This window comes from Stegodyphus dumicola, chromosome X1, assembly GCF_044657685.1.
Source record: "Stegodyphus dumicola isolate Sdum_Otavi_A_Nest chromosome X1, ASM4465768v1".
NCBI lineage: Eukaryota > Metazoa > Arthropoda > Arachnida > Araneae > Eresidae > Stegodyphus > Stegodyphus dumicola.
In genome coordinates, this window is record NC_140780.1 from 77,362,908 (window position 1) to 77,390,787 (window position 27,880).

Here is a 27,880-nt window from a genome sequence, read left to right on the forward strand (position 1 = left end):
GGTTAAGTTAAAAAGAAATACATAATCAGTAGAAAATACGTGGCTTTTAATGGTGAGTTATTAAGATGTAACACACTGTGAGACAATTCCGATGAGTGACCATCTTACACAATCCTGTCTTTGAAAGTTCTTTATCGCTTTCTGCGGGTGCTACGTATATGTAAAAATGCAAATAATGTATTTATACTTAAAATTAATATCAGTGATCTACTATACTCAAAGAATAAAATAATTTTCATACAAGCTGCTGCTGCATCGAGATATTATACATACATACCCCAAAGGGACTGAATAGATTGGCATCCATATTCAAATCATATATTTTTATCACTATCTTTTTCCTACTATCCGCAACTTTCTTGCAGAGTTTAATATTAAGTGTTTTTATTGAGTTCTAAGACAGTAAAACACTTAACACTGCCAATACAGTAATTTATGCAAACAGTTATGAAAGCTAACAATCTTTAGGATAATTCAAGCAAAAGGTTCCACTTGCTGTAGAAAAACTGATAATTCTTACTTTTAAAAGTTTAAGAAAAATAATTATTTTCGCCAAAATGAGGAATAATAATATTTGTTGACTTTAAAATACTGTACATCCGCTTTTTACAGTAGTATATAAAATAGACAATGCCACTTTCTACAATAAATCTACAGTAGAATGGCATTTATCAGAACCTACGTTGCTTGATTTATTTCGAATAGCATACTTTTTGCTTACAGGTAAATAAAATTTATTTTCCGTTTTCGTTAAAACAGAAAGGACTCATCTTTGTACATATTATATTCGACATTATGCATACTTTTAGTCTAAAATAAACTTAAGCATTTTTCTTTCCAATTTAGCATTTTTATTTAATTATTCAGTTTGTCATTTTCATTTAGACCACGTACAGGAAACCGTTCAATTTGTAATTCTTAAAATTTATTATTTCTTTACAACGGTTATTTTTAAATTACGAAACCAACTGCTAAGTGAAATTAAGAACTCATGATAAAAATTAATTAATATATAATATTAATATTAATCTAATAGATATCCTAAGTCGCTACAGGTGATACACAAAATTATTTTCAAAATGCTTCAGTTTGTAAAATTATGAAGTTTAAAAGGAAGTACTCATTTGATCTCATAAAAAAGTAAATCAAGCTTTAAAAATTCTCTTCTAGAATGCTCTTGTAATCCACTGACAAGAATGGCAAAAATTCATTTGGAATCTTATGAAAGTGTTCTACAATTTTTGTATCTTTAATGTACACCTTGCACAAAAAGAAAAAAAAAATTACGCCCAAAGTGGGATTTTTTAAAGTTTTGTGTATTACCTTTATTTATTTAATATGTTCTTCGCACTTAAACCAGAAAATTCAATTCAACAGAAAAATTACAAAATATTTAAAAGAGCATATCTTTAGAATTTCCGATGCACAGTCTCGCGCGCTGGAGGCATTTTTTTTTTTTTTTTTTTTTTCCCTTCCGTACAGTGTTGCAATTGCTCACTTTGAAATCGTTGAGTTTCTTAATCAAAAACTCATAAATGCTTTACAAAATATGAAATAGATAATAAAACAAATTCCAAATTTGAGCTTTCAGATGCCCATTTTCAGGTGGAGATGTACGTTATTCAAAATTTGATAGCTTTAGGTACCGCTGTTTTATCACAATGCGAGAAATATACATGCATTTATGCAGACTCTTCATTATCTAATTTCTTCAAATATAATACAGGACTCTAATATTTGGTGGCAATAATTTTAAAAATGATTGCCGTTTATCGTGAATCAACTGAAATGGCATGCATAATTGTTTTTCATATTTCGATTCTACGACTGAAATTATGGTCAAATATTAAATTTTGTAAAATTTGGTGAGAAACTTATCGAGAAATTTTAAATTTTCTTAATCTTGGCGCACTTTCTTCAGTTTGCGTTAATAATAATTTACTTGGCGAAATTCTTAATATACATAGCAACCTATTCACCTTTCCCTTTTTTTCACCGCGCACGAATGGAAGAAAAAAGGTGCATCGATCATTCTTTCAAATAATTTTCACTAAGTGCGTAAATCACATTTGACGTTATTATCACTTATAACAAATTTGCGAAATTTGAAAACGCACGAATATACAAATTCATGTGTATCTTTGGAAATTTTGAATAAAAAACTAATTTTTTTGCAGGTATGACTAGAAATACATCTACTTTAAGATAATGTAAAAATTTTATTGATCATAATTTAAACAATTTTTTTGGAAAAATTTATAAAAATTACTAACAAATAAAAATTTAAGATATAAATCAGAAATAGGCTGCGAATTTCCTTTCGATTGAACCTAAATTTCGAATTGTGAAAGAAGGAATCATTTAAGTTTAATAAGAAAAAGGGATATTAATAAATATATACAATATTCAACCAAATTCAGTTAACACTGAGGAGCTAAAATTTTGAGAGTTAGTTTTATTTTAAAATTACTTGTGCTATTTTTACAAAACTTTGGTATAATTTGAGTCGTAGAATTGAAATTTGGAAAAAAATCGGAATGTAATTTCAGAAAAAGTCCGATTTTGTGTCAGAATACCTATGTTAAAACAATGCTATATAAAAATCTAATATATATCCTAAGTCGTACTTTCGAGACATGAAAAATGCAAGTTAAATTTCGTCAATTGAGAATGGGAGATACAGATCTTTCCAATTTTTTTTCGTGCAAAGTGTACAAGATTTGTGTTTTAGTATGAAGTAAATTTTAACTAACGGGATTCAATAAGTGACTTAATACTTGAAAGTCATTCCTATTTAGAAATTCTAAAGACTACTATTTTTCAGAGCAGTGCGTTGAGATTGCTTGTTTACGTTGTAAAATGTGCAGTTATTAAAAAAAAAAAAAAAAAAAAAAAAAAAAAAAAAAAAACTAAGCAATGAAAAAGTTGGTTTAAAAACTAGAGATAAGTGGTTCTCGGACTCCCTGATTCAATGACATTTTTCTCAGTTGTTTTGGTTAAGCCGTATTTTGTTTAAGACATTTTTTATCATGCCATAATTTGGATTGTAGTTAAAAATGAGAAATAAAAAAGGAGTTATTCTTAAAGTTAGATTTTTCAGATCAGCGTTGCTACACGCTTTAGGCTATGTTACGCATCTACTTAAATTTTAAGACGTATGGATTCTAAGTTAATCTCTAAATCAGAGTTCAGATATCACAGAATGTTATTAGAACTTAATTTTTCGATATTTAAATTCTGTCTAAATGTATTTATGTAAGTTAATAACTTTAAAAATACGGCAAGGAAAGTAATGTTTTTGCCCAAAAATTCTGTAGTGAGTTTTCAGTGAATAAGGAAGAATTAGGGTTCGCACAACACACCACCATTTTACTATTTGTAGAATGATGTCTGTGGATGACTTCTTTTCGTCCATGATAACTCTTACATGAAACTTACATAAATATTCCGTATTTAAGCTTTCTACATTCATATTAAGTGTCGATTAGATTTTTTATGAAATTGGGCTACCGGAAGTGGTTCTTTATGGGAAGCCCATAGCAGTCTCTAATGGACAACTGGAAGTGGTACTTTATACGATGTTCATAACAGTTTTTAATGAGAAACTATGTTAAAATATAATTCAAATCATTTCAGTTTTAGTATTTAATAGTTTTGTATCAATGGGAGTAAAAATGGACTTTCGTAAAAAATATATTATGAAATAATCCAAAACACCTCGAATTAGTAGGTATTTAAAATAGGTATATGATTGAGAACAACGCGTTACATTCTTGGAAATATGTTAAATGCTACGAGAATAAGATCATTATGAAAGCAAGTTCTCGCTATGAAACAATTAAATATATGAGCGTCAGTTCTCAATTTTGTGCTCGTTTCACTTTTGTATCGAATTATTTTTCAAGTAAAAGGCTGTTACCACCAAATGTTATCTCTGCGTATTATTTTTAAAGAAGTAGTATAGAAAATATAAGTAATATAGCGAATATAAAAATAAATGTATGGTAACACTTAACTCTACTGGTAATTGTAAAGGTATGCTGCTTTTAAAATTTTTGCAATTGTTAAATCATTGATTTGTGAAACCAAAACAGTGTATGACCAGAAGGTATACTACGATCGATGCGATATTTTCAGATCAAAGCAAGAGAACTGATGTGTACACGATACGTATAGTTATCATTGTTCATGGAGGATGGAATAATAAAAAAAATGCGTAGTGTTTATAATTAGCATTGAGCCTTAAAGTCTTTAAACAAATTAGATTGTATTTTCAAACGAATTGAATGGAAGTGATTTTAATTTACTTAAAGCTCATTTCCTATCCCACTAATTTCATGTCTTAATAATAGCACTGGCGGGAGATCATGGGCTGATCAAATCAAATTTTTGACAGTAAAATCAAGTAACAGTTTTCTCATTTCCTTCTAGTTAAGGTCATTCATTTACCTCAAAGGAATTTTTTACCTCTCGCGGTAGGGCACATCATTAGGATTAAGAATTACGTAGGATTTCATGCTCGGAAATGTCAGGGGTAAGTGGCAGAGGTAAAAGATTGGAAAAGAAATAAGAGAGTGATTAATTTGATACATTTATTGGACATGAATACAAATGGTGTACGATAGCTTGAATGTTACTCGAAATTTGCACCATCAGACGCCAAACATGCCTGACACAGACAGACCATTGATTGCCGAACATGTTTAAACACACCGGGAGTTTCTTTGATTGTAGCAGCTGCGCAGGCAAGTCTTGCCACGAGATCCATTTCAGACACAGCAGGATCGTGATATACGATACTTTTGATGGCTCCCCACAAAAAGAAATCAAGGCTCGATAAATCCGGTGAGCGTGGGGGCCAGGGAATCGGTCCACCATGCCCAATCCATTGATGCGGGAATGATCTGTTCAAATGGCTACGAACATCCAATTCAAGATGAGCAGGCATTAACACATTAACTTTGAAGCGCTGCTCGTGCCACGTGGTGCCGCACATCATAGGAATTTTCTTGAGCCCACAAATTTTGATTGTGGTGACTGAATATGCCATCCCTATTGAATATAGCCTCATCCTTGCAGTCCGTAACAGTTTTTAATGAAAAACTATATTAAAATAGAATCCAAAACTTTCTAACTTTAAGTTTAGTATTTAAGACTTATAGGAAACACCAATTAGATTTTGGCTTAAACTGGTAGTGATACTTTACTTGAAGCTCTTAACAGATTTACAGTATGTATTAGAACATATTGAGAGATTATAAACATATTATGCAATACACATAATATTATAAATATAGAAAAAAATATATTGTGAGGTAATCCGAAACTTCTCAGATTTGTCACTTAAAGCATGTACGTAACTGAGAACAAAATATTACATTAATAAGCTTTAGATGCATTCTTGGAATTAAGCCAAATACACTGGGAATAACCTGATTATGAAGATGAGTACTAGTCAGTATTGTATTGAGCTATCGAAGTATTAGCTTCAGTTCTCAAATTTGTGCCCGTTTCCCTTTTCAAATAAAATAATGCTGCCATTAAATGTCATCGCTATGTATTTTTAAAGAAAAACTATAGAAAATATATGTAGTATATAGAATGTAAAAAAAAATGTATAACAACATTTAACACTGTATTGGGAATTCTAAATATACAGTGCATTTAAAGATTTTATGATCCTGTTGTTACATTTTATGCCGCGTAAGTGCAATGAAAGTGATATTTAATAAATAGAGCTAAAATGGCAAAAGACAAAAAAAAAAAAAAAAAAAAAAAAAAAAAAAAAAAGATGCTATCTTGTTAAGAAAACTGAACGTTGATATCATGAATTGAGAAAAGATTGGAAAATGTATGCTAACACTTATCCGGAATTCTTAAGATAGTCGGCTTTTAAAAATTTTGTGATTTTAAGTCATTGATTTACACTATATGACCATAGGATATACTACCATCGATCCAATAATTTTAAATGAAAGTGTGAAAACGAATATGTACACCGCAAAAAAAAAAAAAAAAAAAAAAGGGGGGGCAGTTTTATATCTTCCTTTTGTTCTACTGGGCCGATTGACGAAATTCAAATTGCGTTTTTCACATCTCGAAAGCACGACTCAGGACATATATTAGATTTATATATAGCTTTGTTCTAATGTAGGTACTTTGACACAAAAACGGACCTTTTTCTGAAATAACATGCCAATTATTTTCCCTATTCCGATTCTACTACTCAAATTATGCTTAAATACTAAATTTTGTAAAATTTGGTGCGAAATTTAGGGAGAAATTATAAAATTTATCTTGGCGTATTTTTTTTTCAGTTTGCGCCAAGTATAATTCACTTGGCGAACTTCACATACTTTTCTTTCCCTTTTTAAATTGTGCATAAGTGGAAAAAAGGTCACATCGTTCCTACTTTCAAATAATTTTAACAAAATGCGTAAACCGCATTAGATATTATTATCGCTTTCAACAAATACGCCAAATTTCAAAACGCGCCAACATATAAATGCACGTATATCTTCGGAAATTTTGAATAAAAAGCTCTAATATTTTGCAGGTATGCTTAGAAGATGATGGTAAAAATTTTATAGATTGGAATTCAAATTTTTTTTTCGAAAAATTTATAAAAATTATTTTAAAATACAAATTTTAAAAATAAATCATAAAGATGGACGAATTTTATTTGGAACGAATCTAAATTTCGAAATGTGAAAGGAAGAATCAAGTAAGTGTAATAAAAAAGAGATATTAATAAATACATACCAAATTTTGAATTAAAATTGAGGAGCTAAAATTTTGAGAGCTAATTTTTTCTCGTCTTTTTTTTTACAAAACTTGGCAGTTTGGCAAAATTTAAGTTGTAGAATCGAAATATGAAAAATCATTGGCATGTCATTTCAGAAAAAGTCCGATTTTATGTTAAAATACCTATATTAGGACAGCGCTATGTATAAATCTAATACATATCCTATGTCGCACTTTCGAGACATGAAAAACGCAAGTTGAATTTCGTGAATCGGCCCAATAGAACAGAAGATATACAGCTATAGAGCTATTACTTTTTTCCTTCCCCCTCCCCGCAGTGTTCGTGAGCAGGTATAGTTATCATTTTGCATTTTATATTTATTATTTCCAGAATAATCCATTTATTCCAGAATAATAAAAAATGAGTAGCGTTTATAATTAACATTTGAACCATAAACTTTGTAAACATATTAGATTTTATTTACAAACGATCAATCAGTCAATTCTATGTTTTAAATAGCAATTAACTTTAAGTAAAGTATCACTTGATGCTTTGCTCGTTGTTAAAGCGTAGAAGTGTCGGGATGTCATATACTGGCCACATCTGATATTTTGGCAATTTCCGCATCCATTTGCTATTAGATTGTTGAAGTTTTTATTGTGATTGCAATTATCTCCTTTTTTTTTTTTAATATTTATTTAAAGGAAAAGAAATCCTCGTGCACCACAAAGTATCACACGAGACTTACAAATCGTAAGTAAAAAAGGCAAAATTGTAAGTAATAACAGCAGTTTTCAATAATACAATGAAATCATACACAAAGAAAAAACACAAAAAAAAAGTAAATACATAAGTATAAAATTGTATAGAGAAATCATATACAATGTTTAAAATAAAAGTCAACAAAATCGTTGAAAGCTCGGTAGGCCGAAGCTGAAGACACAAATTAGCATTTCGGCGACCAATGAATTCCAATTAATTTTAATCTGCATTTCAGTAGATTTCTTGCTTTATCAAGCAATGGGCAGTCAAAAAGCAGGTGGAAAACACTTTGCTGAACGCTAAGATTGCAATAACATAAATTGCAAAATGTCAGCTTAACTCGTTCAAGATAAACATTAAACTTACCATGTCCAGACAAAAATTGCGTTACTTTAAAACTGAGCAACAAGTCCTTACTTTTCAGTCTTTCAAAAATAGTTGGGAAGAATGTTTTTGTAACAGATCCCTTATCAAAAGAGATATAATCACAGTTCCACTGCTCAATCATTTTAACTTTGAATGTTTTTTAAGTAAGATTTTGGAATATTTACATCAACATTAATATCATTTTTAGTTGCATTCTTAGCAAGCCAATCAGCTCTCTCGTTCCCATAATTACCCGAATGACCACGGACAAATGTAAAAAACACTGAAATACCCTTCTTCTCTAGATCTCCGAGAAACTGCTGTATATTAACTATAATATCATTACATAAAGAGATATTTTTAAGGGATTCCAGAGAAGAGAGTGAATCCGTACAGATTTAAGTAGCTGGAACAACGTCCATCCTGGCAAATTATCCACTTAACTGCAAAACTAATACACAGAAGCTCAGAAATATATACAGTACATTCATTTCTAATGCGAAATTGATGACACTCAATTTCAATATCATCTTCAAAAATAACATAAGCAAAACCAACTTTATCATCAATCCTACTACCATCCGTATACAACACAAGTGAGAATGATTTTACATCAGTGTCCATACTATCCAGAATCTGTACTGGTTGTCTTACAGAAGGATGTGGAAGAACAGACAAAGACAATAAGCGATCAAAATGAGAACTGGAGTAGTTTGCAAGACTATTCTTGTAATCTATAAAGGTCAGAATAAACAAATCCAGTGGTGGAAATCCGGCAAGAGAGAAAACAGCATTGTAACTAATAGTTTGGTATCCCCTTATAACTCGCAGCAAAATTCGTCTTTGAACTCGAAGCAGGCGTTTAATTTTCTTTTTTAGAGACAATCCCCAAGCTCTACATCCATATGAAATAAAGGATACAATGCCTTGTTTATAAATAATTGCGCTAACATTCGATTTAACACCAAAATATTATTACATTGCAAAATACTATTATTACATGCAATTCGATTCAGCCCACGCTGAAGTCTCTCACATTTATTAGAAATGTAGTAAATATGCTTTTTTCCAGTTTAATTTGCTGTCCAACAAAACACCTAAATATTTAATTTCATTCACCAAGGGGATTGTCATTTAAAAGCAATTGATATCCTTCATAAGTAGTATTTTTTCTATCAATAAACATGGTCTTGGATTTTGCATGGTTAAAGTTTAACTTAAGATCTATTGACCAATTATCTTCTTTAAAGCTTCTTTTTTCTACGAGGGTGCAGATCTTTGCTAATGTGATTATTGATTTTTTAAGTAAGTAAAAATTTTTAACTTCAGTACTGTGTGGCAGACGCGTCAGTGAAGAACTTATTGGCAAACACATATATAAAACCAGTCCATTCTGTTTCAACGGTTTACTCATTAGTGATCACTAGATGCCTATTTATTAAATCAGTTTTCGTTTCTAAACTAGGGAAATTTTTATTCCGCATAAAAAATGAACTTTTGTCTGTTAACAGCATGTTTCCGAAAACGTAACTGAAAGAATTAATAATTTTTCAGACTAATGATAAATCACAAAAATAATGAATAGTATGTTTAATGTCTGTATTAGACATCATTTTTCATAGAAAGAATCACTTTGCAATGGGTTTAGTATTCCTATTTTTTTTTTTCAATGGAAGGTCCTCAAGATTTGTATTTTCAGTAAAATTGCCTTAGTTATTGTTTCTTCAGGATCATGAAGCTTTATCGCTCCTAGGACATCTCAAGTGATATATCTTCTTTGTGCTTATTTTCGTCGGTATCTGCAAGAGACGTTATGTCACCATCTTCAGTTGGAAATTTCACAACATTGATCATATTTGTAGCCTTATCGTTATCAAAGAACGCAGTGTCATTTACAGTTTTTTCCGATTTGTTAGAAAGAAAATAACTTTTATAGCTCATTACTGCAAGGGTCAAATACTTGAAAATTCATAGTATTTGTCATGAAACAAATAAAACTGTGTAGAAATTCGAATTTAACTAATTTTTGAATAGGTTTGATGATATAAGCGGATGAAACTGATATTCAAGTAAATATATAAAAAATGGCAAAACATGCAAATGAATTGTCAGCTATACTTATTAAAAAGAAAAACAATGCACCAAAATAAAGTAAAAATGAGTAAATGATTCGCCGTACAGTACATGAGTTATAAAAAAACATAATGTCACCAGCAAGCATGTGATCAAACTCATGGCAAGGAATAGGTTCAACCACAGATATACTTTCTTGGTACTACATACTTTGAGATATAAAACTAATTGAGATGAAAGAGAAATAGATTTTCCGGAGAACCGCTGACAAGAATGTGAGTGATTCACTGAAAAATCTGTTTAAGTTATGCTGGTCATTTTTTCTATTAAGAATAGCAAAAAATGTCCCATATACAGTACAGCCTAAAGAATGCCTCTGCGAAAGTAGTAAGTAAAATATTAGAAATTGTTAATATGAGAAAGTCTTTCATTACCACGATCTAAAAATATTCATAGAGAAAATTTCATTTAAGAATCTTGAAATGTAATCAGAACAAAAGGATTTTAAGACATGTAAGTATGTCATTGCATAACATGTCAATAAAATACAAAGTCAATAAATACAAGACTTTCTCTTCAGCAACCTGTGTCATTTGCATTTTCACTGAAAGATGCCTCTTAATATATGAAATAATAGGTTTTCATCCTAGAATCTGGATTATTCTCACTTCATATCAGCAACTAGTTTCGGTTACTGAAGATGAGCGTCAGCCCCCCCTAAAAACAGGCTTGTCGTTTTCGAAGATTTAACACCTGTTATATAATGATTACGTTACATTTGATAACTGCTTAAAATGCATGAATACGTCTGGAGAGTTCTGGACTAGTATAAACTTTATAACAATATCGTTTATTTACTGGATAAGGACGACTTGATTAGAAAAAGGTCTGTATTAATTGAGGAGTCTATAACTGCTAGCCATTAAAATTTCCATATCATGAAGGAAAGGAAGCAATAGAATGCTATTTACTCTAACATAGTATAATGGGAGGAAGACATGATTAAATTGAGGGTGGTCCGGGGTACACACCATGCAGAATTCAGTACGCAGAACAACGGCGGCAATCCTGCTGTGCATGGCTTCAAGTCGAGTTCGTATGATAAATACGAGTACTTCATTCCATGCGGCTTGGGTACTATGTGAGAGTTCATCAATCATTATAGCTAGCTAATGTTGACGTTCCAGTCTTTGCAAGCCATGACCAGATGTTCTTAATGACTGTCCTGGACTTATCCGTTCCTAATTCGCATTGTTTTTATATCACTGAGTTTATAATACAAATTTCTTTAAATTTCCGCAAAACATCTCACCGTATATCATTTCTATGGTTTACAGTATATATTATGATGTATAAGATGAGAATACGGTATCTGTCGAAAACATTACAATAAAATCGTCACGAGGGAAACGTTGCATTCATTGCAAAGGAAACATTCCCTCGTCGCGCAAAACATTGTAATGGAGGAGATCAAAACACTATGGTAGTAAATAGAGAAGGTACAAAACTTTGTAATTTCAAAATGTCGTTAAAGGAAATATCCTGCAAAAATACAGTAGCTACAAAACACCCAGTGACAAACATAACTTTGCTTGTTTTTTTTTTTTTTTTTTTTTTTTTTTTTTTCCCCGCAATGTTTTTACCGGTAACCGAATATCTATTGAAAACTACCTTAAATATTACTGCCTACTGTATTATACCCAAATATTGAGTTTGTTGGTAAAACCGTAATATTTTGGGTTTTTTTTTTCATGGTTGCAGCCACCATGAAAAAGGTCCAGTGCGTAACAGTCGAGCTACAGTATGATTTCTTTTGAGCCGCTTACTTTGTTTTCATCTTGATCAAGAAATGGATTTTTATATGAATCCCAGAATCCTTTCAGTGTAGTAGAGATCCCTATCCATTTTGGAGGGCCAACGATGAGAGTAAAGTTCCCTGCTGTTCGAGGCTGCTTATTCATTTCTATGAAGTTAAACAAATGCTTTTAATTATAGCGCACACAGCTAACTACTTATAAACAATCCTTAGTTAAAATTAAAACTATTCATTAGAATATAGTTCATATTGAATGATGTATGAAGTCTTTTTAATGAAGTGCATTTTCACACCGTGTTAGTTTGAATGGAAAAGCAAGCATGAACTCGACTGTTACGTACTGGACCTTGTCTTAATTATTTTAGACAATTCCATGGTCCTTCATTGTTACAATAATTTTTTGAAGGTCTGTTTTTGTTTCAAATTGATTACGAGACCGTCTGTATTTGTAGGTTGGGTTACATTTGTTTGATGGTGTTACAATTGAGTAAAAATATTATCTGCTGAAATCCCAGACTTCAGTCCCATAGACACCATTGGGATGAACTGGAGTAATGACTACGAGCTAGACCGTTAAGTTTGACATCAGTAAATATGGCAACAAACGCTCTTCTAGAAGAAATGTGGACAAATAAAGCTAAAATAATTTAAAATTCATTGTATAACTTTCTTAATAATGTGGCAACCTTAATGATAATAAAAAGTGCACAAACATCCCATTAGTATTTTATTTCTTCGAAGATAAGAAAATACACAACTACCTGAACATCTTTTTATTATACAATGTATTTCTTCCAAAAATTCAACTTTTTTTTATCCTGATCAGCTGAAAAATATTTATTTTTAACAGAAATTTTCTAATTGGAAATACAATTTAATTGTGAAACATTTATTAGCAGAAAAAAGAAATGGTTGTAAACTACACAGGATTAATGAAGTTCGATATTTCTCGACACTGGATTGTGATACTTTTTGGCGGACTTGACACTAGATTGTAATGCATTTTGGCTGTTGCACTTTTTGCCTTTTACGGTTTCCAAGAACCTCTGTTTTTCTCCCACTGTGGTTTCAATGCATTATAGCAGTTTAATATCGTTTTCTATTCTGAACAAAGTTTCTTTTCATAATCTGTGCTAAAGACTTCAAGTTTTAGCATTTCTGAATTAGTAGAAATAATGTTGCCAAGCTCAAGTGAATTTTATATTTAAAATATTTGTTTTAGATTTCAATGTTTCGTTTTTGAGCTACAGTATGATTTCTTTTGAGACGCTTACATTGTTTCCATCATGATCAAGAAATGGATTTTTATATGAATCCCAGAATCCTTTCGGTGTAGTAGAGATCCCTATCCATTTTGGAGGGTACATTTTCTCTTCTGGAAAGTTGCTGCGTCTTTTCGGATTTACGAAATTTGAAAAATAGATAACCTCACCTCCAGCCAGATATCCACTCCAGAAACTGAAAGTGCCGTAAGTTATGATAGTATGATTGCATTCAGCCATGATAGCCAGGTCATGAGCCGGACTAGGAGAAAAGGGGAGAGTCAGAATATGGAATTGAGGTAGATATTTTTTGCACCATTGCCGGTCATCGCTTACTGCTATGAAGGTGAGATTACTATATTTGCGTCGAAAGTAGTCAACAGCTTTTCTAAAGTATTCTATATCCACTTCTCTACCTTCGAATGCTCGGAGCCATCCACCTTTTGACTTTGACAGATAATCACCTCTGCGCACGTGTACCTGCAAGAGCAAAATAATGATTTGCTTCGACCAGAAGTTCTTCTAGAGGATTTTTAAAAGCCATTTACCTCAAGCTTAGATTATATTGCATGAAGAAAAGTGCGAAGATAAATCAGATATTACGCTTCTCAAATTTTATATGCAGGGAGAACGACTTACCAGCTTTTTGCATGACTTCACCTTTTTCCGAGCAGAGAACAATAGCTTTGCGACGTTAGCGAGATTAAAAGGTAAAGTAGCACTTATGTCTACCAATTTCGTTCAACTACTGATAAATTTTGGAAGACAGTTTAATGATTTGGTTAAAATCTAAGGTATTCTGCTTTTAACAGTAACATGTGGTATTCAGGCTACGACACCTACAACCTTCAGTGTAACTTCTTTGCTTCCCGTTAAGCTTAATTCTTACTCATTTCTTTCTACTTACATTTTGATATGTAAGTGATGAGTGACTGAATAACTGTAATAAGTGAAATCTTAAGATTTCTGTCTTCGTTTCTAAAATCTTAAACTGACAGAAGTGGGTACTTTTAAAAATTAATTTGTCCGTTTGACATTTACATGTTTTTCCAATTTATATTTATTTGGTTTACAACGATTATTAATTAAGAGTTGGAAATTTACCGCATTTACCCTGTTGATAAGACCATGCCGATCGCATACTCAGACCCCAGAAAAAACACTCCATCAAAAAGATCTCCCTCATAATTTAGGATAAACGTTAAAGAATAAAAATATAACTGAATATTTGATAAGAGCAAGGTTCTAATTTAAATTAATTTGTTTCTGATTAGCATGAGAGAAAAAATATTTTATTAAATACGATATTTTACTATGGTACATAAAACCAAATTAGGAAAAATGAATGTTGCATTATTACTAATACGCAAGTTTCGTATTTACGAAATAGACCCGAATAAATGCGAAATTTACATGTCTTAGCGATTAAGTGCAAAATTTAATATATTCACTTTTTCAAACGAAAATTGGCGAAAATTAGGTACACTAATTGTCATTTGCTAAAGAATAGACATAATTTCGGAACAATGAATAACAGATATTGATTGAAGAATTGAAACTTAACATGTAATTAAGACACAATAACACGCCGAATAAATACTAATTCAGAAGTCAAACAACAAAAATCAGCGTTAATTTACAAAATTTTCACAGGACTAGTTTCGATGGTTTTACCGAAACATCATCTTCAGCTGCAAAACCGCAAATATTTGCGGTTTTGCAGCTGAAGATGATGTTTCGGTAAAACCATCGAAACTAGTCCTGTGAAAATTTTGTAAATTAACGCTGATTTTTGTTGTTTGACTTCTGACTTAACATGTATTTAGAAAAAGACGCTATTATACATTCTTTAAACCGTAAAATGGTTCAGGTTTCGCAGCATAGAAAAAGAAGATAAAAAAAGAAGAAACTCCTTGTTGGAGTAATTTAAGGATGGAAAATGTTTCTACTCCCTGGAATGATAGCGAATATTAATCCCTCATTATAGTATATTATCTTCTATGATAGGTGTCAATCCCTCATTATCTATTCTGCTTAATATTGTTATCTATTCTGTTCCCTAAACTGATAAGGAGAATTTGGGTCATAATGTCTCATTCCATCACTCAGGGTGATACTGAAGAACCTGCAATGTTCGGGAATGATGATTTCTATACACAACACATCAACGGCTAATGTCTCAGGCATGCTCCATGGAATTTATCTCCGATTTTTGTATCTTAACGTTTTCCTTCCTTTGTAAAAGTTAATTGAGATACTCATTTCTAAATCTCTCCTTCAAAATATCTCTCAGTCGTTGCTGATATCCAATTTTTTTTATTCAGATTTCCCCAATTAAGATGATCTAATATGACACACCCGCTTCAACAGTGTCGTTCGTAAACATTGCGGATATCAATAGAATAAGCTCTTGAGTTTATTGTAGCTTCCCATTTTCAAAGAATACTCATTAACTCTTTGTATTTCAGTAATGTCAATCTAAGACTCTGCGTAGAAGTTTTTTAACCATCCGAATCATTCTTTTCCAAAATCCACCCGTCCAAGGGGATGCAAAAATCCACTGAATTCTTCTTATAGATGTCGTCACCTCTCTCACCTTCCAGTCAAATGATTTTAGAAGACTGCAAGAACCAACAAAACTGCTTCCATTGTCACTATAAATTATTTTTCAATATCCTGTTCTTGCGATGGATCTGCTGAGTCCAAGCAAAACATTTGGGTTAGATAAAGATGTTATCAGATTTAGTCGGTTATTCCTCTGTACTGCACAGATTAATATAATTACTAAAGCCTTTTTCTTGATTTTCAGTATAAGAGGTCCTGTGGGATCAAGACCTAGCATCTCAAACGCGAGATTGTCTCAGACTCTATTTTCTGGTAATATAGCTAGAACTCACTGTAATCTTTTGTCTTCATGTCTTTTGCATCTGGTGCACTATACACATCTGGTACTTTACGAATTGTTTTCCTACTTTTCATAATCCAAAAGGTTTCCCTCAACTTTGCCATCAATACGGTGTAACCCAGCATGAGATAAACTCAGGTGTAAATTAAGAATTAAATCGTTTCTCGGCCTATGGTTTGTTTATAGTTAGATCATTTGTATCATTTACCCATGGTAAGGTAATTTCGTTTTCAAGGTAAGGTAGTTCCTTCAGAATTCGATTTCACTGTTTCCTCAAAATGTCTAATAACGGCCTTTTTTTTTTTTTTTTCCAGTTTCACTTTTCAAAATACTTTCACATGCATCTGCAATTTCAATAGTTTCTAATTTTCATAAATATTCCAGAATTTTACTCTGAGTGACTAGAGATATTAGCTCTTTAGAATGACTGTGACTGCAGAAAAGTCCGCTCATTTCCCCATTATCACTCAATCGAGCTAAGTCTGTATAATAAGTGCATTGGGACAGACTATATAGTTTCCTAGTGCTTAATTTTCCAGCTTCATCAGCACCCATCTAAATTACTATTTGTAGTTGACCTATAAGGTATTTCTTCCGCCTTCTCAGCATGCTTTCGTGGTGTAGTGGTCAGCACACTCAACGCGTAATCGAGAGGTCCGTGGTTCGAGTCTCGGCGAGGACATTGCTAATTTTTCACATCACCTACTTCCAAAAAATCCTAATGTCTCTACAGTTGCGTACGAACTAAAAAAAAATGTGCTCGATGATGATTCTCCACCACCAGGATTTGGCGATTGGATCCCCTAATCCCCCAATCGACCTTTAATAGAGGGAGTATATAAAATATATTTCTCCTGCTTTCTTAGCATGCTTTCAATGTGTAGCGGTCAGCACACTCGACGCGCAATCGAGAGGTCCGTGGTTCGAGTCCCGGCGAGGGCATTGCTCATTTTTTATATCTCCTGCTTCGAAAAAAACCTAATGTCTCTACAGACCTTCACTTAGTTTTTAAAATATCGTTGATAGCTCGGATCGATTAAAATTCGAGCAAAGCGATTTTTTCCATTGATTACCATATTTACTAATAAAGTTTGAAGAAATACTATTTCTTCAGCACAATAGGAATGAGCTAATGACATGTTGAATTTATTTGATTCTATGGATTTTACTCAGTGGATTTTCAGTTTCAGAAACTTGTTGATTTGTTGTCAGTTCTGGATATACAATTGCCCAATGTCTTTTTGAAACAAATTTAATCATCACACCTTAGACTTACAATGCTTCACACGATGCCCAATCCTAAAACTAGATTTATACTAAAAAAAAAAAAACAGTCTTTAATTTCATGATATTTATTACAAAATATGCACAGATTTACTTCATTTAATTTTGCATCCCTTTCCTCGAAAACAAATCATTTGCTGTGGGAATAAGCGTTTCCTCTTTATATTTTTTTCTTTATATAATATTGATTCAAGCATTTTAAATACTAACTTATTAAGCAAAATTCTCTGTTCCCTCTCGACCTCATTTCTCAAAAACAAAAGTAACTGCCTTAAGCGTTTCGTAGAAAGAACTTTCTTGATTATTAATCGTTACGTTATTTCTTGACCAAACTCCTAATATTTTTTTAGGAATGCCTGATTCGATTAAGGAAACAGCATGGCGGCATATTTGTTACTAATTACTCGAACTAATTCTAATACTCTTAAATAGGATTCTAATTTATCATATAAAATCGCTACATTTAATTTTAGCTTAATTCCGGTAGCGTTTTTTACTACGAGACTAAACAATTCACTTACATAAAACTAATCAAAATCTATTTTTAAAAATCAAACCAAATCTATTTATCTTATTTATCAAATCTATTTTTAAAACATTCAATAACTTTCTCATAATTCTCCGAAATGACAGGAAGGCTTTCCACAATATCCCAAGCTCTCGTACCGTTAATAGCAGTCTGCAACAAATAATGAAATTTGTTTTTCCTTTCCATCTCTTGATCTTCATTTATACTTTTGAACTGGTTTCAAAAAGTGAGCCAGTCTTTTACTTCGTCATCCCCGAAAAATTTCAGCTCACTTTGAGGTAAAACGCAATTTTCTTTTATCGGAAGTTGGCGGTGAACTAGCGAAACCAGAAATATTAACTTGTGTCATTTGGCTTCTAAAAAGTATCAGCGTCAACCATTTTTAATTTAATAAACAAACGGTCTAATATAGTAATTTTATAACTTGAAAATTAGCCTTTTGCTTTCCTTATTTTTCTATTAAGTAATTGGATGTTTTGGTGAATTCAGCCATAATCGGCCTCCTTTTTCTTACTAAAACATCTATTGAGAACACTAATTCAATAATTAAGAAAAAAAATTGAATAGAAAAACAAACTGACCCCATTTCCCAAAGAGCACGTCCGGGTGTCACCACTATGTTGAGTGTCAGACGAATTATTCATTTATCTTCACTCAGAGAAAAGAAAATTAATTTTTATTCTCCTTTACAGAAGGAACTATTACAGCAAACACGTTATTGACATTCTTTTGTAAATGGAATATGACAACTCTGGAAAACTGAACTATTACATTATTTTTATTTTGCCAGATTTTACATCGAATAGATTAACACTGTAAACACACAATACATATCCATATCGATATGGATAGACAGCAATATTCTGCTTTCACCCTTTCCGTCCTATATATATGGATGATAATGCAGTACAAACTATAAAAGGAATTCATTGTATCGTCATTAGGTTATTTAGAAGAAGGAGACATGAAAAATGAGCAGTGCTCTCACCGGGACTCGAACCTGGACCTCTCGAATACGCGCAGATTTTGCTAATCGTTACACCACGAAGGCATGAAGAAAGAAAAAAGAACATTAAGGATAATAATAATAACATTATGGATGTTTTTTGTATGTTTCCAACACTGTGCTATTGATATATGATTTACTAGTCATATGACACCTTAGAAAGTTCTCATCCCATGTATCTGAAACTACTTTTCAATTATTTTTTCTTCATTAATGAAATTTCTGAATCATGTATCAAAAGAAAACTAACGGTTTCTACATAACTATTAACATCATTTCTAACAGTTAATGCATTCTCAGTTTCTATGCGATTTCTTTTACTTTATATATGTAAAGAATACAAATCGTACGATATCTTAGAATGTTTACCACAATTTGATAAATCTTATGCTCTTCAGAAAAATTTTAGAACTCATTTAGAAATCTAAATCTATTTGAAACTCAGCTTGCCAAAAGTAATAAAAGTGTTTAACTTGTGTTAGCCTTTGAGGAGAAATTCGCACTCTTATCTATAACGTAAATTATGAAAATGGGATATTTAAAGTGCTTTACTACTAGTTTAAATAGTGATTATTAAGAAAGTATTAATGACATACCCCGATGTAAACTTCAGTCCAAGGCCGTAAGCGTTTCACATGTCGTAGTACATTTTGCGCGTAGTGTCGGATGGTATCCTGAAATTGAAAGATATCTCGAATTTCGTCTTGAACATGATGGAAAAATGTGAATGATGTTGGGTATAAACGGCCTTTCACGATATTTGTGGTGTTGGGTATATGACTGTCATGGGGTTGAAGCCAACTCCCAATGGGCCAAGGGTGTTTTTCCTTAAAAGTGAATTCATTGACCTGAAAGAAATAAACTTAATTATGGAACTCCAAAAAAGAAACAGATGACTTAATGCAAAAGTATAAAAGGGTAGTTTGACTCCAGAGCAAGAAACCTCTCTTACTAAGATCGGCGGAACAGGGCCTGAAATGCCTGCGGTACAGACACTTCTCTGACAGGTAATCAATAACCTGAATTTTCATTATTAATTATATATTCACAAAAAATATTCAGAAAATAATTAAAATAGAAAAGTATGCAATGAGAGAAATTGCGTTTAATGAAAATATGTAAAATATCTTTAAAATGAAACTCAGACCTATTTTTGATACTTATAAGTAGAGATGGTAGTTACATTTTTTTGTGTAGTATGTATGCTACTTTGCACTGAATTGGGTGGGCCTACCCGCGGCTCGGTAAAGTGGCTGAACACTGATAGTTCGGTCCGCAGCTCGAAATCCGACGAAAGGGTTGGCTGCATGGGCGTTTTCGTGGTTATCCCCATGTGTAACATATATCCGAGCCAGTTCCCCTTTGAAACAGATGAAAATGAGGATTTACATGGTTAAGGGCAATTTCACATGGCGTAAGTTGTAGAGACTATTTAAATTTTTCAGAGCGATAAAGATGAGTAATCAACCCTACCTTCAGCAAGATTTGAACCCCGTATCATCCAAAGGCTAGCTGGATGAGCTAATCGCTTATACTACGAAAGCAGTCAAGGGGGTTTGATGATTTGATTCCTTACATTCTTCCCCAATTAAAGGGTTAATGGGGAGAAACACGAGACCTAGTCAAGTAGATAGAAAGTGATGACGAATGATTGTCTACTACATTTTAGTTCGGACATCACTGCAGAAACTTTTGCGTTTTTCGAAGCAAGAGACATGAAAGATCAACGGAGACTTTGCGGGGATTTGAATTACGGACATTCCGTGTCGGATACACCGTATGTCGACACGGAATCACGGTCATTCCAACTGCTAGCTAGATGTCCTAATAACTTACACCACAACAGAACGTATGGTCAAATTGGTAATTCCTCAAAAACTGTATGATTTCATAATATATTTAATGAAAACTCCCCGAACAAAATACATTCTTTTATTCTTCATTGAAGGCAATGTATTTTGGATTTTTACTATGTACGCGATTTCAGCATTTAAATATCATAGAATACAAAGGATTCGAAAGGTTAGAACTAGACTACTCGGTTAAAACGGATGTTCTTTTCATTTTAATAAAGGAGAAGTTTTAATTTCGAAATATTATCTTAATTAAAGGAGAAGCTCTTGGAAGCGTCAAAAATGTATGACAAAAGCAAACTTTGTCGCATGATGATACGTTCAGTTTTATGCTTTTAAGCCCGAAAGAATTCGTCTCTGAATTGATACACTATAATTTTATCGTAATTTGTAAATTTGAATTAATTAAAAAATCTGAATATTAGTTACAGCATCATGACAATAATACGATGGTGCATCCAGTCGCATTAGTAATCTTAGTCGTTTTCCAATCATAACTGAGTTTTCGCTGAATTGATGAAAGTGATCGGAAATGAGTAAAAATTCTAGATTCAATAGTTATTGTTTCTTCTGCTTGTATATGTTACGGTGAAACACCGAAATCTGGAAAATGTCGACTTTCACCGGTGAATGTCAACATTCACATAGTCGCTTGGTGTATGTCCGAAATATTTTCCAAATACTCTTATTTCTGACTTACACCGGTGAATGTCCACATTCACCATATACTAATGGTGAATGTTGAACATGTAAGAATATTATATTTCCTTCTCCGTAATTCATTCGCGAAAAAACGCACTTGAGACTCAGAATAAGAACTTAAAACACACAGTACATTCAAAATGAGAAAGGAAAATAATAGAAGTTATAAACTTACCAAATTATGTGATTCAAATCTTATTTATTGCAACAACTTAAACTATTATGACACTTTGAATTGCACAAGAGGCCCTTGCTTTTACAACTGCATTTATTTGTGGAACACTTCCTTTTGGAATGGCAGCGTATACATATACTCCTCTCTTTTCGATCTACACCAGAGCATATCTGTGATTGTCGACATACACCGGTGAGGGTCCGAATGTACAAGAATGTAAAGAAATATTCGATCTTTCACCGACGTATTTGGTGAATGTTGACATTCTCCGGTGAAAGTTGACATTCTCCAATTTCGGTCTTTCACGGTAACATATACACTACATAATTTTTTAACAAATATTTCGATAGACTGTATGCTTCTTCCTACGCCTGAATTTCAAAATTTTTTTCAGAGAAAATAATACGGGAGTAGCCTTTAACTTCCTTTCTCCAATTACCCCTACTTAATGTTAAACCTTACTTAACTTCGCTTAATCGGAACCTTGCTTAGGTGCTTAGGAGCAGTTAAGAAAAATAAAATCGAAACATTTCTTTAAAACCAGTTATTTCCAGGTATATTTTTGCTTTCAGTCCAGCCCCCCTCTTTTTGCCACCTTCTTTCTTTACAACTAAATACACAGCTTATGATGAAAATAGATTATCTCAGACCATTGTATGAACAAACAGGGAACAGTGAAATCTCTTTTGTCCGGGAAATGATATTTATCGCTCTACAAGCGATCGGGAGGTAGCGGCTAGTAAGCATTACAAGAAAGCAACTCGAAAGAACAATAATTATTTTTAATAATACTGCTTCGTAAATATAATGTAATACAAGTTTTTGTGTGCATAATTATTTATACTTTTATTTATCGAAACCAGTTGAGATGGATTAGCCAAAATCACCTTTCCCTAATCAGTTCAGATAACTAGAACTCAATGTAATTAGAACAATTTCTGTAACAAATTTACAGATTAAGAAAAGGAGGAAAGAAAGAAAGAAAGAAAGAAAAAAAAAAAAAAAAAAAAAAAAAAGAAGAAGAAGGAATAAAGAAAACGATTTAGGTTTTTTTATGAATATTTTAGGCGGGGTATTCGAACAGACACACACATCACGTAGCAGACAAGTTAGAGTTGATGTCTTTGTATCCATTATTACAATTTAATATTCGATACTTATCTAAAGAAACAAATAAAAATCACGTAACGAAAACTCTTATTAACCATTAAGATTTAAGTGATGTGGTTAATTATATATTACAATTTTGCGCATTTTTTTACTATTTTAATAATTAGTGAGAATAATCTATTATTCGTAATATCATTATCCATTTAGGACTAAATAAATGTGAGTATACAAAGCAGTTTCCATTGTAATTTAAAATATACACTGATAAATGAATCACCTGAGAATGACGGAGTTTGAAGTATGACTTAAGAGCATTATAGTTTTGCGGCATGAGTCTCACATGCCTTCGATTGAGTCTTCCTAGTCCATAAAGTGTCGCGTAGGTGAACATCTGGTTACCAAGGCGACCTCTGTTGACATGAATAGTCAATGGTTCTAAGGCTTCTTCTGGGGATAAGAGAAGATCTGTTGGATGGAAAAAGAAGTTTATTTGTACCATGGAGGTAGGAAGTAAGATGGAGTCGCTCTAAACAAGTTTCTCCCGTACCCTGCTCTGAAGCACCGGCGATCCCTACGTGGTGACCAAAACATTGGGTCATTTACCATTGAGTTCTATGGGATTTGACGCGTTCGGGTGTAAATATTTTGTAATTACGTCGCAAATATACATATAAATGTATATATTTTCTTTTTCTACAACACTTCAGAGTCCTAAGTATGTGAAAACAACATATTTTTAAACAACATTTCATTCTGAACGGAATTAAATGCTATACTTTTCACAGGACAGTTTTCTCAGAATGGTTTAATTTGAATGAGATATTTTCACAAGTTTTCGTTAATTACATTAGAAAAAAAATTAAGGTAATTCGATTTTATTCGGTTAAGGTACAAAAATTAAGATCAAAGTTTATTGTATTATTAATATTAAAATTATGCATTATTTCTTTTCTATTTATAGAGCTTCTTCCTAAAATACTTTCTTAAATATGACATGATTTTTTGGCTTCTTTTAAATCGAAAAATTTTAAATCGAAAGTCAATTTATAATTAATGCTCTATTCGGTTCATTTTAAATTAGAGAATTATTAGGAATTAAATAGTACTTGACTTTCTCTGAACATATCTGAAAGGGAATAAAATAAGTTTTTTTTTTTTTTTTTTTTTTTTTTTTTTTAAGTATTATTTAAAACTTGTAACTGAGTTATTATAAAATGTAAGGGGAATAATTCTTTTAATTATACTTATCAGATTTTTTTTTTACTCTTCATTTCAACAATACATATTCCAAAACTCTTTATTACGTTCTTAAGTGCGCATCTCATAGCATTTGCTTTACAATACCTTTTAACAGATTGCTTTCCAATACGAACAATTCTTGCTTAAATAGTTTTATAACGTATTTGTCAACAGGATTTCAATTTATGTTTACAATTCAATATTAAGGTTATTATATATTTAGATAACATTTATAATCATTATAAATTAGATTTCTTCACAGTTGTTTATAAGTGAATAAATTCTTCATTTCAAATACATTTATAAATAATTTAATGAATATTTAAGTATTTTGTCAAAGGCAGATACACGCTTTTTGCAAGCACATGCATAAATACCCATACATATTTCCTATTTTTCATTTCCGGCATGTGCAAATCTTTAATTTCTGTGCATTCAATATATTTTTCGTGTAAAGTAATTTACACTAATTTAGCATACACCCGAAAGTTTTACATAAAAAATATATATGAATATAATTTGAATAAAAATTATAAGTATTATTTTTAATACCCACTCAAAGGTCAGTTTTTCTTCAAAATTCCTCCACGATGGCATCTCTCTCTTTGGGCAGATAGCCCTTGCATGCGTTACTCTATTTAATAAAAACTTAATCTTACCTATGTGCCTAATTACAAATAATTTAACATATATAATTTTATATTTATAAAACGTGTAAGCCCAAAGTGATTATTTTTCAGATATATAAAATTAAAACGATGGGTTTAAAATGAGCAGCAGTAAAGCCTCTCCTCTAAAAAATTTTAAAAGGTACATGTTACAATAATATATGGATGTGAAAAAATTTGTTTTATTTAAAACATTTTGACGTTTGGAAAATAAAATAAAAGTAGCGAATAATCTATCAAGGGTATCGAAAGACGTATACAATTTTAAATGTACCGTAAGGTATTTTTCATTCTTTAAGCATAACATTTTTCTTAAAATCTATATTTTTGTAGTGCAACAGCTTATAATTTTATAAAACAAATTCATAATCAAAATCGCTGTTGTTAGTTATCGAAAAATAACCAAGATGTGATTTTTGCGTAAATGTCACTAAATAGTGTTCATTCATAGTGTGATGGATTCATTAGTGTGATGGATAATAGCACAAATTGCTATTATCCATCACACTATTTTCTATTCCATAGAAATCGAAAAAGGGACACTTTCGCATGAAAGAAACATTCATAGTGTGATGGATAATAGCACAAACTGCTATTATCCATCACACTATGAATGTTTCTTTCATGCGAAAGTGTCCTTTTTTCGATTTCTATGGAACTGTCGTGTGTCGAAATACTATCAGAATCTTGTCAAGCGAGCTTCTGAATGTAAACAAAGAACACCCCATCTGGTGACCCAAGCTTCAAAGCAGTGCTTCACTTTTAGCGCGGGTTGGCCCCTCCTCCCTTTCCTACCTCCATGATTTGTACTTCCTAATTTCAGATTTATTAGCAGCGTCTAAAGATAAGGCATGGGTTTTTTAATTTTGTGTCATTTCTCATCTATGCATAGCATTTACACTCTGATGTATAACTGATAGAGATCTTTCTAGATTAATGTTGTTGATTTATTTTATATCAAGAACTGTTACTTAAAAACTTAAGAGCTACATCAAAACTCCTTCAAGTAACAAGTACTATATCGTGCTTAGATCTCTAAACTGTTAACTCTTACGGGATGCAAATTAGTTAATGAATATTAAGCGCTGAATTTTTTAGTTGCCTTTCACAGGTATCGCTGACGGGCTACTCTTACGCTCTCCTGATGTTTGATTTGTTCATCGGCTTTCCCTTTGCGAACCACATTCGCGTCTTGAAAATTTAGCCGAATTTTAGACCTGTAATATTTTGTATTTCCTGCTTCAGTTTGAAAATGTCTCTACATTTCCCGAAAGCAGCGGATTTTCAGTTTCTGTTAATTGTATTAATTTGTGTAATCGTCAGGCTTGTGTTAATGGAGAGGTTTGTTTTAAACCTCCATTTAAGTTTGCGCTTGTTGTACTTTAAAAGGTAAGACGGCGAATATAATTCGTCTCTGACTTTACCTAGGAGTTGGCATTTAGAGTAACATAAAACCAGGGTCTGCGTTAGAACATGTACAACCAGTGCGACGGCAGCAGGCGGCGGAATTCAAGAGAGACAGAATTTTGGATTTGCGGAGTTTGCACAAGGCAGTAAAAAATCAAACGGCGATCCTGCACAAAACCGTACATTTTTTTATTATTTTTTTAATTTTTAAAACTTGAAAAATTATCTACTTCGAAGCAGTTTAAGTAAGTTTTCTTTTTTCTTTATCTGTGTAATGCGCAAAGACAGCTTTGCGTAAAAGACGGAATTTATTTTTAGTTTCCTTACAGCGGTGGAGCCTCATTTTATGAGGTTATGTTGCCCCCAGAATTAATAATTAATTTTTAAAACATTAAGCAAAGTAAGAAAATATTTTTAAAAAAGGAATATTATTCTTCAGAATTTCAGGAATCATTTCCAATTATTCAAAAAATTAAAACTAACTAAACAAAATTTCAGCTATTTTATTGATTAAAGTGCTGATTGTTATGCAAAGTAGCCCTGGTTGCCGGTATGCTTTAAATATTTACATTGTCAGTTGTGATACATTTAACTGTATCTGAATAACAAGCATAACAATATTGAACTTACTGATTTAAAAATAAAATTTTGTGTTTTTACTATCAAGGTGTTCGACAAAGTCAGAAGGTTCAGAATATTATGAAAACAGTCTCAATATTGCTTCTGAAAAGGTTTTGTAAAATAAGCAATAATCCCCCAAAATTTGATTCTAATAGAGTGCTCCAAACGTAAAATTGCGTAAGATAAGATGCTCTTCATGAAGGTTTTTCCTAAAATGAAAGCGGCCACCTACAGATTTAATTACGAAAGCTTATAAAATTAATTCCAAAAAAGCAGCTTTGTTTTCGAAGTTGCTCTCGAGTTTAAGTCTGTGTTATATATAAAAGAATGACCTCAATCAAGAAATCGTTTTCTCAAATGGCTCCGCTAATTTTCCGCGTAAGGTTATGGAAGGTTCCATTTTTATGTAATTAAACAAATGAATATTTTGCTAATTAAGATTTTTACTCTGTGGAATTTCATATAAAAGGGTGGGTTAAAAAAAAGAGAGAGAGAGAGAGAAAAAAAAAAAAAAAAAAAGAAATAATAATTAAAAAAAAAAAATAAAATAAAAAAAAGAGAAACAGAATCCTGTTCATTCATAGTGTCGAGAGACTTCTCTACATATTCGCCTTCTTTTAAGAAATTTTGTACAGGAAGTTTCTAAAATCAATATTTAAGAAAATAAAGCCCACAGCACATCTTTTAAACACTCATAGAATGAGAACTAACTTTAAATACCTGTGATTTTATACTTAATCGCATGATCCCAAAGTCGAAAACAAATACTCTAGTTATATATATATAATGGCATGATATATGCAGTTTTGTACATAGTTTTGAAATACTTTGGACTTTTTAGAATTTAAAATCTGTTCTTTTTTTAAGTTTACAGAAACGGAATAATGTAAATGAATTTTATGATTTATATTGAATAATATTTCATAGACATAAGATTATCACTTGCAATTCTTGAAGTGATATAAGAATTTTGAGAATCTTACTTGGCCACTGAATAATCAGCAGAACGACAATATTCAAAACGATGATGAAAAATATCACATTCTTGAAAATTTGCTTCATGCATGCGTGAATAATGTATCAAGTATGATCGCTAACCTTTCGGATAAGCAAAAATACAGATAAGATTATCATTTAGCACCTACCGATACAGATAAAATTATCATTTAGCACCTGCCGAGTTCTCAAAGAAAAGAAAAGCTACGAACTTCTCTTTAAAAAAATCTATTTTAATCAGTCTTTGTATGCAAACGAAAACTCTTAAATACTTTTTCTTTTTTTTTTTTTTTTTAATGAAGGCAGAATTTTAAAGCAAATAAAACTGAACATGCAGACATCTATAGGATGCCCTAGTTAA

General features: G+C 31.8%; 1 protein-coding gene across 2 annotated transcripts; it reads right to left on the minus strand.

The window, feature by feature from the left end:
* Positions 1–12,476: 12,476 nt before the first annotated feature.
* LOC118190819 (galactoside 2-alpha-L-fucosyltransferase SEC1-like) lies at positions 12,477–27,619 on the minus strand. Of its 2 annotated transcripts, XM_085807461.1 has the most exons (5): positions 27,507–27,578; positions 24,384–24,461; positions 22,866–23,053; positions 19,345–19,596; positions 12,477–13,504 (listed from the first exon to the last, which is right to left on the minus strand). In XM_085807461.1, exons 3-5 carry the CDS (start codon positions 22,977–22,979, stop codon positions 13,007–13,009), a joined length of 864 nt encoding a protein of 287 aa, XP_085663587.1. In that variant the 5' UTR covers positions 22,980–23,053; positions 24,384–24,461; positions 27,507–27,578; the 3' UTR covers positions 12,477–13,006. The 2 variants fall into 2 exon arrangements, with proteins under 2 accessions (XP_085663587.1, XP_035217491.1); XM_035361600.1 differs by lacking the exon at positions 24,384–24,461 and having other exon boundaries at positions 27,507–27,619.
* Positions 27,620–27,880: the final 261 nt, after the last annotated feature.

Bases quoted from the DNA above. Each gene is read 5' to 3' on its own strand.
- LOC118190819 (XM_035361600.1), bottom strand. From the start codon at position 27,585: ATGAAGCAAATTTTCAAGAATGTGATATTTTTCATCATCGTTTTGAAT. The intron at 23,054-27,506 runs GTAAGATTCTCA...TCCATCCAACAG, and splicing joins GCTGATTATTCAGTGGCCAA to ATCTTCTCTTATCCCCAGAA. The intron at 13,505-19,344 runs GTATGTCATTAA...TTGCTCTTGCAG, and splicing joins GGACTGAAGTTTACATCGGG to GTACACGTGCGCAGAGGTGA.